The 15211-nt window shown below is 42.7% G+C and overlaps 1 protein-coding gene across 1 annotated transcript in view; it reads left to right on the top strand.

The window, feature by feature from the left end:
• Positions 1–15211, top strand: part of LOC144826284 (proprotein convertase subtilisin/kexin type 5-like) — a 567967-nt gene that overhangs the window by 375849 nt on the left and 176907 nt on the right. The window contains exon 12 of the mRNA XM_078684635.1: positions 13279–13484. Coding sequence (XP_078540761.1) covers positions 13279–13484 — 206 coding nt within the window. The remainder of the gene's footprint in view (positions 1–13278; positions 13485–15211) is intronic.

The raw sequence follows: 15211 nt of genomic DNA, 5'->3' as shown, positions 1-15211 counted from the left end.
CGTTGAGCATAACGTAGCTCCCATTGGAAAGCTGCCTAAAAATTGGTTCTATCACGGCTGCAGGAGTACCGTGCATGTGGCAAGAAAGGTTATTTAAAGAACCTTCGCGGACTCCATGTAAATTAATACTTTCACATGAAAGTGTACCGCTTAGTGAGTTTTTACAGGTCTTTGTTAAGCATGAGCGGTAAATCCGTTACGCCCACGGATTTTTCGGATTTTTGGGGAATCCGCAATCCGCGTATTTTACGGATTTCCCACAAAATCCGAAGAAAAAAAATCCGCGCGGACGTAACGGGTTCAAAAGTTGAACCCCCACTCATGTAACTAATTTACAATGGCGCCAGCAAGCTGCCAGCGCCGTTGTAAAATAGTTACAAAGTTAGCTTGCACAGGAACCACTAGATAAAACGAAGCAGGTGCTGCTTTATTTTATCTAAGTGCTTCCTGTGCAAGCTAACTTTGTAACTATTTTACAACGGCGCTGGCAGCTTGCTGGCGCCATTGTAAAATAACAGCAGCTCACTCAAGGGACCCCTGCGCCCTTCGGGGCGATTGCATAGTAACACACACATGGTCGCTGTAGACAACTCTCTGGCACTTTAGGAAGCTGTAGTATAGTAAAAGCACTATACATTTACCCAACGAGGTAGCACTTACTGATTATCCAGTAGAAAGTACTCCAGTTGAGTAGAGGTATGGCACAAAACGGTGGCGTCTTCTTGAATAAATATGAAGGGCAGGGTTCATTCTGGCACGATGGTCCTGGCACAAAAATTAAACCTCAACAGGAAGCACTTACAGATATCAATAAAGCATGTGCCCTAGTTGAAGCTTAAATTCAGTGACTCATTCATCAGCCCAAAAACAATCGTAAGCGTTGTCAAGGCTGGGCAGATGTGCCTTCTTCCCAAATCTACCGTCGAAAATCAGCTGTGATGCTGGATAGACTTTGCATCCTTGACTTTCACGAGCGCAATACCCAGGCACATTGTGTTCGCACGGGTTTCTGCACGTTCGCGAGCGTTTTGTACAATAAAACCCTCGCGAACTTGCAGAAACCCGTGCGAACACAAAAAAAAAAAATACGCTAGGATCCGCGGATTTTGCGGATTTTTGAAATACGCAAATACGCAAATCCGCAAATCCGCGGATTGCCAATACGCAAAATCCGCTCATGCTTAGTCTTTGTACTAAGAAATACCTCCTTTCCCCCACTCCAACATTTGTGTGTATATAGTACATTCCAGGTTGACTTAATGTATCCTTTACCCAACCTTTCATACAGGCCTGCTGGTATGTGCTGTAGACAATACTGAAATTGGAAAATCGTCACTGGTATCGAGATGGTGCCATGTATTATCCATTCAACGACAGGTTTCTCAGAAACTTTCAATGGTACTCTTTCCAGTTTTTCAATGCTCAGCACCATATAGTCTGCTCCTCTTTGTGCCAAAGAGATTTGTTTATCTGTAAGGTTAAAGACAGTAAACAATGACGTGGTATTGATTAGACGCCATGGCACATAGCCTGAATGGAGATTTTGCAACAAGCAGCCTAGTAGCATTATAGAACGTAATTGAGACTAGCCATGTTGTAAAATTAGCAAATCCCGTTCTATTATGTCAATGGCAGATGATACAATGCTGTCCAAAGAATAAATTCTGGAGGACAGAGTCGTTAATCCATTGTCCACTACAGAGAGTGCTTTCTGTAAATTAATATGATCAATTTCTCTTATTTTTTCTGCAGTTTCCATTTGTGTTATTTTCCAAGCTTCGTTGTACGCAGCGTATATACCGGCGTATATGAAACGTTTTTGTCGTTGTTTGCGAGGCCCGAGTAAGAAGTCTAGCAAGTCAACATCTTCTTTACGTAAAGTCATGTGTTGTTTAATTTCTGGGAGTGTGGATGTCTGTAGCCAATCAAGGCATAGTTTTCCTACACTGTACGTAGTGACTATCCCTGGTTGTTGTCTCTGGGAGTACCTTGGATCTGGCCTATTCATTTTGAACCCTTCTGTTTTGTTCATGAATCTATCTTGACAATTATTCGTGTCTATGGGCCAGATTAACCATTGTTTCCAATCAGGATTGGTTCTGTTGTGTTTTAAAATCTGTTTTACGTCTACCTCCTCATCTGCAGTGCCATTACTGTCAGGTGTGGCCTTAGGTATGGACGGTTTGTTTAAATCTTTTATCTTCGCTAAGCCAAGACATGATGTTTGTTGAACGGTGTCATTCAAAAATATAATTTGTTCTGGTATAATGCAGGCTCTGAAAAAGGCTTCTGCCATTCTTTTGTGCCCCAGACAGTTTTTGTCTCAATGTTGTCTTTCCAAAAGTTAAAAACCTAATGTAGACTGCTGAGCATAAAAGTTTTCAGAATAAATTTGTTTAGTATTGGTCAACATGGTTTTCATTCCTGTCTTATTCACATTTTTGGAATAAAACGTTTCTGGGTTATTGACATTAAAACCTGTAAAGTATGGAAATTTCCCATAAAATGTTTTAGAGCTGCCTTTTGGTGGCGTTGGACAATGTTCCAATTGATTATAAGTAAAAACATTTCTAGGATTTACAGATTTGTGCAAATAATGGTGACCAAAATGATTATAACAATACAGTTCTTCATAACTTGTTGAACCTTCTAAGTGTTCATGTTTTTGAAATTTTGCTGACATTTCCAAGTCTGACATCATATTATTAACAGTTTCAAAGTCCCAATCACCTGAAAAGGTGCTTGATGAAACAAAATAACTTAAAGAAACCTTGAACTGGTGTGGAATTTTTAACAGTTCCACCGGGCCCTAAATGTCATAATCAGTTGTGTCCCATGCAATACCACCAGGTATAGGAATGGCTGTGATGTTCACTGATGACACGACTCTTCGCTCACGATAAGATGATTTTTAAGGTTGGAGGAGTAAGTTGATGTTCTTACTTGCTGTGTCCATTGTACTATATTTTCCATCTATAATTCGTCCCAAACGTAAAACCAGAATGAGCCATAGTAGTAAAAAAAGTACACCCAATCCTATCCAAAATTCAACCCATGGTGAAACCAGATATGTTTTCTCAAGTTGATGAAGGAGTTCTGCTATTTTTTCTTTGAAAGTTTTATTAACTGGCGTTGTTTCAGGTTCACTGGGAGCCTCAGAAAAGTTATCGAAGTTGATAAAATAGCCAGAGGCAGTTCTGTCAATAGTTAGTATTGCATCCGGATTCTTTGAAATCACTGGAGTTGCTTCCTCCTTTGACATGTTTGTATAGTCAGATGCTACATCATTGTAGACAGGAGTTACTTGACGAACTGATATTTGGGTATCACGTGGGACGAGTTCCATAGCTTTGTTGCTTAGTCCTTCTTTTCCCACTGTAGGGTTATCAAAGGTGATAAGTCTTTCAGTTTGAACTCTTGAATAGTAGCCAGATTTGGTCGTCTGCTACTTCTTGGGAGTCCACTGCTGCAAGAGGATTTGCATATATGAAGGATCATGGGAAGGAGGGTAGTTTTGATTGTGGCTATCCATCCCAATCAGGAGAAGTTCCCTCTTCTCCAGGTCTGTAGCGAGCTGACACTATCATGTCAGTTTAGTTGTGTTCTGCTATTTTTTCTACGGATGGGCATATTTTGACGCCTAGTTATGGCACCCACTAAGTCGCCCAGCTGTGTTTTGTCACTCTGGGGTACAGTGAGGTTGCGGGCCTATGACTTCTGTATATTAAATTTGTAGCCTGAAACACTGCCAAGCACCTCAAACTTGTTCATGAGCGACGGCAGGTAAGTGTATGGTTGGGTGAGAGTGACCATGGAATCGTCCGCATAGAGTGCTTTTTTATGCTCTTGGTGGCCTACATAGATTCCCTTGATCTCAGTGTTTGTTGGTATCCTTTCTGCTAGGGGCTCCATTTTTAGGGCAAATAAGAGTGGGGATAGGGGACACCTCTGCCTTGTGCATCTTGCTATGAAGATTACACTTCAGATCGGACCATCAACTCTCACCTGCTCTGTGGCCATAGTGTTGCTGCACCATATCCATTTCTGGAATCAAGCTCCCAGGCCCACCTTGTCTAGTACTACCTGGTGGAAGGGCCAGTGCGCATGATCAAATGCCTTGTCTGCATCAGTCAACATAAGTAGTGCGGACCCGGGAGTGGCCCACTTTGTCAATGAGGTGTAAGAGCCTTTTCGTGTTATCTCTACAACTTCTCTCATTTATAAAACTGTTTTGGTCTAGGTTGACCTGCCCTTGCATATAAGGGTTGAGAATGGCTGGAAGTATGCCCACGAAGACCTTTGCGTTGAAATTTAGCATGGATATGGGCGATAGCATCCGCACAGGGTGGGATCTTTCTCTGGTTTGGGAATTACGGTTATGACTGCTTCCCTCATTGTGTCAATGAGGGTTTCCATGTCGCGAAAGGACTTTTAGAGCCCGACGAGAATAGGTGTTAGTAGGATGATGAATAACTTGTAAAAACTGTGAATCAATCCGTCTTGCCCTGGAAATTTGCCCGTCTGGAGTCTGGCTATGGCCGAGAGGACTTGGTCCTCTTGAATGTCTTTTTCTAAGTAGGAATATGTCCCTTCCCCGTAGGCACAAGGTAGCGGCACCAGCCAAGTAAGCCACATCTTTGGTGGAGTTTACCATGTCTGCAGCATATAGGTCAGTGTAAAAGTGCTTGAATGCTGCTGTGGGAGTTCTGGCATGATAACCCTTGGATTTCAGTTATTCTACTTCTATGTACCTAGGCCCTCATTAGATAGGCGAGTAGTTGGCTAGCCTTTTTCCCCCTGCCTAGTACTTCTGCTTGGTGCGAAAAAGTGCATATTCTGCTTTATCTGTCAGGGACTGTCCAGGACTATGTCTGGGACACGGTCAGGAACTTGGGCAAGGACTCTTAACTGAGTTGAAAACAAAAGCAGAAAGAGGAGCACAGCAGAGTCCAGGATCACACAGAGGGTCAGAGGAAAAAGGGATTCGCACGGGAAGACTGGGCAAGGGAACAAGATGCCTAAGACTCAGAAAGGACAGTCACTCATGAGGAGATTTAAGATTCAGAATAACTACACCCAGGACGGACGTGCAAGACATATATATACCAACATTAACAGTGAAGGGAATGTGGGGTAAAACACTCTTGAGCTCCACACAGTAACCTGAAGCTTAGTAAGGTCCTCACCCACAAAATACTGGCGGAGAATACCCATATTTTGAATATTCATGCAAAGGCAGGGTCTGTGGAGCTGATACCTATAATGATGTTATAAATGTAACTCAAAGACAATAGTCACATTAGACAAGAAATGCCACTTGGGTTGTCATCTGTACCCAGGGATCCTGGCAACCAAACAGGAACACGCAAGGCAGTAACAGCAAGGGCGTAGAACTAAATACACAGCCACAATAGACAAGGAACTAGCAAGGAGGTGTGCTTAAAAGTAAAGAAGGGAAAAAAGACGCACTTGGCAGAAAGCAAGTAAACATACAAGGAAACTAGAAGCAAGACAGTAGAACAGGAAGACAGCATACTATGGAAACAGAGCTAAAGGGAAGACAAGCAGGAACTGGGACAAAGGAAATACAGGTGAGCGGATTCAATGGTGCATAAATTAGCACTAGTTCAGGAAGCAAGGAAACAAGGATTTACTAAGGATCTAGAGTCAAGATAGCACTGAAGACGGTGCTAATTCAGGAACGGGAAATGGTTACAGCTCAGGAACAGGATTCAAGGAAACACTGAAGGCATTGCTAGTTCAGTAACGAGAAATAGCTACAGTTGAGGAATCAGGAACAAGGAACAGCTGCAGTTAAGAACAGGAACAAGGAATAACTTTAGCTCAGGGATTAAGGTAACACTGCAGTTCAGGAACAAGAATAGCTATAGCTCAGGAATCAAAGAATATCACAAGGTCAGGAAACAAGGAAATCAAAAGCTCAGGAAAAAACGACTGGTCTCAACGGTACACAGCTACAATGACCAACACTGGTCTGAAAGGGTCCGGGGCTTAAAAGCGCTCACAGGAATCACATGCATCAGGTGTGAGCAATCTAGCAGCAGCCAGCCACAGGTGAATTCCTGCACCCATTAGTGTCTTGCAGGGGTGGAGACGAAGCAGAGAGCAGAGAATTCTAGGTAATGAAGTTTCAAGCATGAGTAGGCTTGCTTCATGTATGAGCAGGCTGGATTCTACAAAACCGATCATGGATTATGAATAGATGGCAATTTCCAAGCAGCGTCCAAATGACTGGAAGTCAGTATATGCATGAAGGGGAGGGTCTGGAAGCTTATTAGAACACTGGAAAGTCACACAATTCAGACCCCTGGTGTGGGCAAGAGAACGCAGGGGGTGAATTGCAACTGTACAGCCCCTCCAACGACCAGCTCCCGGAATTTTGAACTGGATTCAAAGCCTGTGCTCCTATGAAATAAGTGCATTTCATCAGAGTTTCAGTGCAAGACACCAGAGGACTGCAGGAGAACTGTGATGTTCTGAAGGGTAAAATAATAAGCTGCAAATTAAGAGTAGTATTAAAGGCAGAACCCGAAGAGTCCAAATCCAGTGACGGGGGCTTAGATGCCTGAATCAAAGGTGTTTGAAGTCCAGATGATGGCAGGCTAGATTTGCACACTGGAAATGAAGGCAGATTGATTGTAGAGTCAAACGCAGATAACGGATTGGCAGGAGGTACAGAGGTCAAAGGCAAGCTGGCTGAAGACAAGGGAGGTAACCGGAAGCACAACTGAGGCTCTGGCCCAGGACAAAATCATACAGAAGACTCGCATGCAGGAGACTGTAAGCAGGTATGCAGGAGACCCAGGCCCTGGAGGCTTACGTATTGAGAGTTTGTCTCTGAGGCTGGAGGCTCGGTCTCTAACTGTATACATGCTGAGACCTCTAAAGTCTTGTAAACTGGAACCACAGGGTAAAAAATCAGGCAAGATAGAGGCTTGAGGTCGGAAGGCAGGCAAGCTAGGAGTTTTGTGTCAGAAGGCAGTGAGGTTAGAAGCTCTGGTTCTGAAGGTAGACAGGCTGGAGACTCTGGCTCTGAAGGATGGCAAGCTGGAGGCTCCAGCTCTGTAAGCAGGCTGGTTGGAGGTTCTGGCTCTGTAGGCAGGCTCTTAGGAATCTCTGTCTCTGTGAACAGGCTTTTAGAAGGATCTGACTCTGTAAACAGCCCTTTAGGAGGCTCTGGTTATGTAAACAGCCTTTTAGGAGGCTCTGCCTTTGTAGGCAGGTGAGCTGAGGGCTTGGGCTCTGAAGCCAGGCAGTCTGGAGGCTCTGGTACTTATGGCAGGCAGACTGCAGGCTCGGGTTCAGATGGCAGGCAGGCTGTAGGCTCAGGTGACAGGCAGGCTGCAGGCTCAGGCTCAGATGGATGGCAGGCAGGCTCAGGCTCAGTTAACAGGCAGGCTGCGACCTCATGCTCAGATGGTAGGCAGGCTGCGGGTTGAAGCTCAGAAAGCAGCCAGCCGGCTGAGGACTCTGGCTCTAAAGGCAGCAGGCCGACTGAGGACTTTGGAGACTCTGAAGGTTAGGCTGGCTGAGGACTCTAGAGACTCTGAGAGCATCAGGCCGGTTGAGAACTCTGGAGACTCTGAAACACCAGACTGGCTGAGGACTCTGGAGACTCTGCAAGAAGACAAGTTGAAGGCTGAAAGATACAAGGATGACACACTTTAAATTTTGGCAATAGTAGTAGCTCATCATGAACAGTGGACTCTTTCTTCAGGATGGCTAAGGATAGTGCTCATCTTAGAGTCTCTGTTGATCAGACTTCCTTTACCTTTGGCAGTTCACATCTCTTAGTCGGAGGAAACGGTTCAGAGATTTCCTTGGTCATAGGAGATTTTTTCAATTTCTTCTGCATTACACGGTGGTACAGATGCATCAGAGCATAGAGTACTATTTTTTCCGTGCGGGCTTTGAGAGGGCAGTAAGTGGAAGTTGTTGCCACAGTTACGCAATCCGGTCGCACTACTGCCCTCTCAGCTCGACTTCTGCAGCTCGCTTCTCCTCCTTACCGTGTCGTGTTGTATCCTTGAACACATAGCATTCAAAGGATCTTTCTTGATGGCAATCCCTACTTCTAGGAAAAATTAGATATTGTAAATGACAACGTTCTAAACATAATTTAATCAGTAAATGCACATTTAATGAACAAAACGTCTGCAACATTTCAATTATTTGAAAAATAAAAACTCAAAACATGTACCTTGATGTAAGATTAGAACCCACACTGCCTAATGCCTCTCTGAAGGGAGGGTGGAGTGCCAGGGACAGCCATAAATCTACCAGGGAGCCCATATATGGAAAGGGCGGCCTGGCAAAATAAACAGGAAAAGTGGAACAAGAGCTTGTGTGAGAAAAGAGCTGCACTGTTACAGGAGCAGCAGTATGTCCGCTCTGCTGGGCTGTTGTGTGAGAAGAGTAGCAAAGCATAAAGAAGACAAAGGAACAGAGCAGTATGTTGGCTCTCTCATGGGAGGGAAGGGCAGATGGTTTAGAGTACACCAGCGAGACAGAGCAATGAAAGCACTTAAGGGAAGACAGCTGAAATCCCATGAGCTCTCGTGGAGAGCATCAGCAAAAACAAAAAGTAGTTCCCTATAAGTGAGCAATGGAAAGATACAGGTAAAGCAGATATGCTCCAGGTCATAGACAAGCTGAACAAGATCCGCTATAGCATAAGACGTTGAGTAAGACTTAAGCAATAAGGCATAACCAAATCAGAGTGACAATATTTCCAACCATGGTAAGCAGTGGACAGGCTTTAAGCCCACTGTAAGAAATGATAAACTGACAATAGGTCTTTTACAGTCAGACATCTTGTGCTGCCTGGTAAGTTCGACCTAATGACAAAATAGTGAAGGAATAGTGCCATAACATGTGCTGCATTATGCCACATAATTTGCCTATTCTTGCTACTTTTTTTAGTTATCCCGGAGGTGTAATGTGTTCCTGCCGTATACATCTAGTGGCCCTAGTTATTTTGTTATGTTGCATGGTGTGTGATATGCTGAAACGACGATGACAGAAAACATAGCTCTCTGAAGCCAGACCTATTAAACAGTGTGCCTGGCATTAATAACCATTGTGCTGTAACACAGTGTACAGTAACACTTTTGTGTCACCTTAAAGATGACACCACATGAATACATACATAACAATATAACTAAATCCATTTTTTTGGAAACAAATGCTAGCATTGAGGAGATAAGATATGTGCAATAAATGTAGACACACAAATGGAAGTGCTTCACGACCTATTAGGGGTTTGAAGTTCTGTATAAATGATGCAATCAGACCACCCTGGAAAGTGCATACTGCCGTGTAAGGTAATCAAAGCACTACACAAAACCAACACACTGCAATACCAGAAGAGACAAGCATTGGTAAATGCATTAGGTTTTGCCTATGTGATTAATAATAAATAAGGCTCCCAGTTTTCTGTTTTTACTGATTTTTACAGATAAACAGAGACAGAAAACAATGTGTTTCTTGTCGGTATCTATTTTTAAAAGTGGCAAAATACCGAAAATTGTGCTTCTTTATGGTGACTCTCCATGCTGTTTTTCATAATTTCCAGGACAACACCTGAGCAGATAGACAGCATGGGAAGGTAAACACAGGTTGAGATTTCCCTAAATGCAGGCGTATGCTAACATGTCTTTGTACTATAATGCTGATATTTCCTGAAGGTGTAGTGTTTTACTACATTTGGCTGCTTAATTTGCTAAAACACGACAGGCAGCATAGTATGAGTGCATGGTAATCAGTTCAATAAATGTGAAAATATACCATTTTAGAACACGACAGGCAGCATAGTATGAGTGCATGTTAATCAGTTCAATAAATGTGGAAATATACCATTTTAAGACTCCATATATACACAAACAACAAAATAAATGTGGATGAATACCAATAAGATGGCCCAAAAATAAATATGGATTAATACAGATGGAAATGTTTAAAAAAACATAAAACCGGAAGCCGTAATAATAAACCGTTTTTTGTTGTAAATTGTAGCTTGCTGAGTAGATGTACAATATGTTACAGAAAGTTTCTTAACGTGTTATGACTTGTTTATGTTGAAAAAGGCAAAATATTGTGTTGCTAATAGTGGTGTAGTGTGGATAAGTAATAACAAAGCTTTGGAAAATGAAATCAAAGAGGGAAATAATGGAATTAATTGATGTAATAACACTTTTGTGTGTTCCGAGGAGTTCTGACAACTTTTGGGCCTAGTGCCCCTAGTGCCTGCAAGATAACTGCATTTGTGATTGCCTGTTTAGTAATAAAATATAACAATATTTGGTGTTAATAGGAGTTATGACAACTTGTGGCCCCGGTGCCACTGCACCTGCTGCACCATTCAAATCATAACCCTATTGTCTGTAAGGTAACAACACTTGTGACTGCCTGTTTAGTAGTAAAGTATTGCAATATTTTGTGTTTAGAAAATGGTTCCCAGAGCTTTGGGCCATAGTGTCACTGCACCTGCGGCATCATTGAAATCATGACCCAAGTGCCTGCAAGGTAACTGCATTTGTGACTGCTTATTCAGTAGTTACATATAGCAATATTTGATGTTTAGAAGAGTTCTGACAGCATTTGGCCCCGGTGCCACTGCACCGGTAGCAACATTAAAATCATGGCCCTAGTGCCTGCTAGATAACTGCACTTTTGACTGTCTGTTTAGTAGTAAAATTTAGCAATAATCAGTGTTTAGTGGGGTCCCTACAGCTTTTGGCCCTGGTGCCACTACAATTGTTGCACAAGTTAAAGTCAAGCGCCTTATAACAACAAGATAACTGCAAATGTGTCTGCCTGTATAGTAGTAAAATATAGCAATATTAGGTGTTTAGAGCAGTACAGACAACTTTTGGGCCCTGTGCCACTGCACCTGCTGCACCATTCAAATCATGACCCTATTGTCTGCAAGGTAACTGCACCTGTGACGGCCTGCCTTGGAATAAAAAAATAGCAATATTAGGTGTTTAGTGGAGTGCCTGGAGCTTTTGGTCATGGTGCCACTGCACCAGCCTCACCATGAAAATCAAGCCCCTTTTAACTACAAGATAACTGCAAATGTGTCTGCCTGTATAGTAGTAAAATATAGCAATATTAGGTGTTTAGAGGAGTTCAGACAACTTTTGGGCCCTGTTCCACTGCACATGCTGTACCATTTAAATCATGACCCTATTGTCTGCAGAGTAACTGCACTTGTGACGGCCTGCCTAGGAATAAAAAATATAGCAATAATAGGTGTTCAGTGGAGTGCCTGTAGCTTTTGGTCATGGTGCCACTGCACCAGCCTCACCATTAAAATCAAGCCCCTTTTAACTACAAATAACTGCAATTGTGTCTGCCTATTTACAGGCAGATGCATCAAAGCAAATACCGGGAGCAAACGGGCAGATTCTCAGAATCTGGCCGTTTGCTCCCGGTATTTTTGCAATCGGGATGCATCATCCCAAATGCAGAAATCGCAATTTAAGGAATCTCTAAATAGCGATTCCTTAAATTGCTCTTGCATTTAAGGAATCCCAAAATGAGATTCCTTAAATGCAATGCATGAAACCCAAAAAAATAGCGAATTCGCTAATAGGGGGAGCAAATTACCATGAAGTTGAACTTCGTGGTAATTTGCTAAAACTTTGAAAAATGCACTTTTGTGCATTTTTCAAAGTTACATGTTGCGCGCACACATGCCCTTAGGGCATGTGTGTGTGTAACATTTGTGCATAGGTCCATTTCAGGGGTGCAACAGGGTGTCCTTTGGACACCCTGGCACTCTTGAAATAGCGGAACATTAGCGATTCGGTAATAGCTAATCGCGAATAAGGAATGGCTTTCCCATTCATTCCTATGGGCTTTCAGGCCCATAGGAATGAATGGGAAAGCCATTCCTTATTAGCGATTAGCTATTACCGAATCGCTAATAAGGAATATGTAGGAATCGCTAATAACATTGCGATTCCTACATGCATCCCGTTTTGCGAGTCTTTAATAGCGATTCCTTAAAATTCGCTATTAAGGACTCGCAAAACATAACTTTGATGCATCTGCCAGTTAGTAGTAAAATATAACAATTGTAGGTGTTTAGTAGGGTGCCTAGAGCTTTTGGTCCTGGTGTCACTGCACTATTGAAATTATGACCCTGCTGTCTGCATGGTAACTGCATTTGTGACTGTCTGTTTAGTTTTAAATGTTAGCAATAATCTGGGTTTAGTGGGGTCCCTAGAGCGTTTGGACCCGGTGCCACTGCACCTGCTGCACTATTCGAATCAAGTCCCTTTTAACTGCAAGGTAACTGCAATTGTGACTGCCTGTCAAGTAGTTAAATATAGCAATATTATGTGTTTGGAGGAGTTTATGACCCGGTGCTGCTGCACCATTCAAATCATAACCCTGTTGTCTGCAAGGTAACTGCACTTGTGGCTGGGTGTTTAGTTGTTGTATATATTAACTTTATTTTTAACTTGCAATGTTTATTACAACTTTAGAATTTGATCAAAATGACCAAATAGATGTAGTTAACAAAATCTATCCAATAATGCCTACAAAGTGCAAGGAAAAGTACTGAGATATGAATAGGAAACGTACTAAGGCTAAAGCATTTGATTTACAAAACTAAGTAACAAAAAGCAAGCGTTCCAAACACTGTTAGAAGCTTTCTGCCTTTTCCATGGGAAGAGAACGTATCTTGACTGTGAATGGAGCTCAAACAGTGTGCACAGCGTTAGTAGAAGTATCTTAAATGCATGCAGCCAGGGAAGTTAACACAAAAAGTTCCACCCAAAAGCGAATGAGCACAGTAAAAGAAACGTTTATTGTATAAATCTTTTATGGCAAAATAATGCCGAAATAAAGAAATATATGAATGAGCACAGTAATTTGGCTATGGGAACTGTTAAGAGCACCCTTTTAAGCTATATTAAGTGCAAGCGCTGTGCAGGTGAACCCTAATAAACGGATGAAAGTTGGGACGATATGCATGGGGTACTCAATAGTCCTGTTGGTGCCACTCGTGATGGTTCCCGAAGATTGATGGTGTGTTCTATTTTTACTTTTTATTCATTTATTCCTGTATTGTAGTGACATTGAAATGGTGGCAGAAATAATACCAGGACCAATCTGCCACAGCCTTAGATTTGCCTACCCTGAGCAGGGATTGTAAAAAAATTATTTCTCTGGAAATCTTCACACTCAAATTGGAATTATGTGTTACTCTTTGATGAACTATTACTTTTGCTGCCCCTGTTATAGGTATTACAGAGGATCCGACCGCTGTGAAAAATGTCACCCTTCATGCCAGATGTGCTCCGGCCCCCAGCCGGAGGAATGTATGACATGTCCCCCAAACACTCTGCAACTGGATGGCACCAACCAGTGTATCAATCAATGTCCAGAGCGGTTCTACCAACAGCAGCAACTATGCAAACAGTGTCATCCGAGCTGCAAAACGTGTAAAGGTGAGTGAACACTCCATGTGCGTGGGTGTATTCTTTACTTTTTTTATTAAATAGTTTGCCTTTATTCTCAGGTCTTCTTTCTATGGCGGATGTGCTACCTTTTCATTGTATCTATTTAAATCACAATGGACCTACTAAGGTATTATTAAACATTATATTATATGCCTAAAAAGGAACACATCGTAAACAACCCCTTGCATCCTTAAAGAAAATGTCAAAAATGTTTCTTAAATCTTACATAGGCACGGGATGCAACATTCTTTTAGTGGTAGGCTAGGCGACCAACCAATAATAAAATCCGCTCGCGTTTTCAGGACATCCAAAATGAATATGTATTAGGCATATTTACATATCACAAATTTCAGTGCCTATTGGTTGTCCTCTTTTTAGAACATTTTGAAAACTCAAAGATATTTTACCATTCCTCTGGCTGACGAACCCGGTCCTAATGACTTTGAAAATGTAAGTGTCTCCGCTGGAGTCATATTATTGTACACATTCCAAGTCCTACTTTCTGAATTTGAGCGCACAGACCTGGCTTCTAGTCGCGACCTCAGACTTCGCATGACAAGGCTTTATGACAGACAAATGTCACGTGATTCTGGGCAAACCATTCCTCGGGAATTGTCTCAGGATGTAAATATGTGTAAGAGAAATATAAAATGTCTAATTTAAATGAATAAAAGTAAAGTGTTGTGATGAGCACTGTCCCACAACTAAGACGGCAAAATCAAATATTGTATGTGCTCATAAACTGCCCAAACACACAAAATACAGGGTAGCAAAACCACACAGGGCATATGATGACACTTACTCCGTCTGCACAAAGGGCACAAGTCCACCTAAACATACCGAGCTGTTTTTCTCTATGCTCATCGAGAACGAAGGGACTAAGGACAGAGCTCCCTGACAAGTATCACGGAAGTGGAGAGGATGTGGCCAGCGGGCAGAGCTTCTGACATGAGAGCTGGGAAACCCGGGTCGGGTCTTGGCGGCGCAACATCCTGCGATCCTGGGAAAATCCCATAAGGCCATATTTACAAGCCCCTTCTGCCACCAGTGCGTCACTTTGTGTTGATGCACTGGTGGTGCAGTGTGGTGCTTCATATTTATAAGACCACTTAAAGCCAGCCTGTGTGGCTTTTCTTGGCGTTGTAAAAAACACCCCTTTTCACACAGCACTTTGCATGAAAGGGGCATGCCATGGGTGTTGATGTGGGTGTTCCCCCGCAACACCCGTGGATTCTGCCACATTCCCAGATTCACAAAATTTCATAAACCTGGCAATGCGTCAGAATCTTACACCTCCCCAGGGGAAACATAAGGAGGTTCAACAAGGAGAAGTACTTCTATTTCTCCTCGTTTTTTCCTCTTTCTATGTGTGCTGCATTCTGCAGCATGCATAGAAAGATGAAAACACCTCTCGTGAAGGAAGGTGTGCCTCCCTGCACAAAAAGAATCATCCCCACAACACAGGCTCCCTGCACCATGTTACAAGGATACCTGCGTTGGCGCATGGCAGCCAATTGTGCGCCAGCGCAGGGGAGAGCTTGGGGATACATCATATTGTTGTGAATAGGACGCATCCCTGTGCTTTGAAGGTGATGGAGCAAAGCGCAGCCAAATGGCTTGCGGCACAGCGTTGCGTTACTTTCTTGTAAATAAGGCCCTGAGGGCCATATGTATCATCATACCGTTTAGCGATTCCTAAATAGCGATTTTTAAGG

Source organism: Lissotriton helveticus, chromosome 3_2, assembly GCF_964261635.1.
Source record: "Lissotriton helveticus chromosome 3_2, aLisHel1.1, whole genome shotgun sequence".
Taxonomy (NCBI): Eukaryota; Metazoa; Chordata; class Amphibia; order Caudata; family Salamandridae; genus Lissotriton; species Lissotriton helveticus.
The sequence above is the reverse complement of the archived record's forward strand: the minus strand, read 5'-3'. Positions and strand labels throughout refer to the sequence as shown.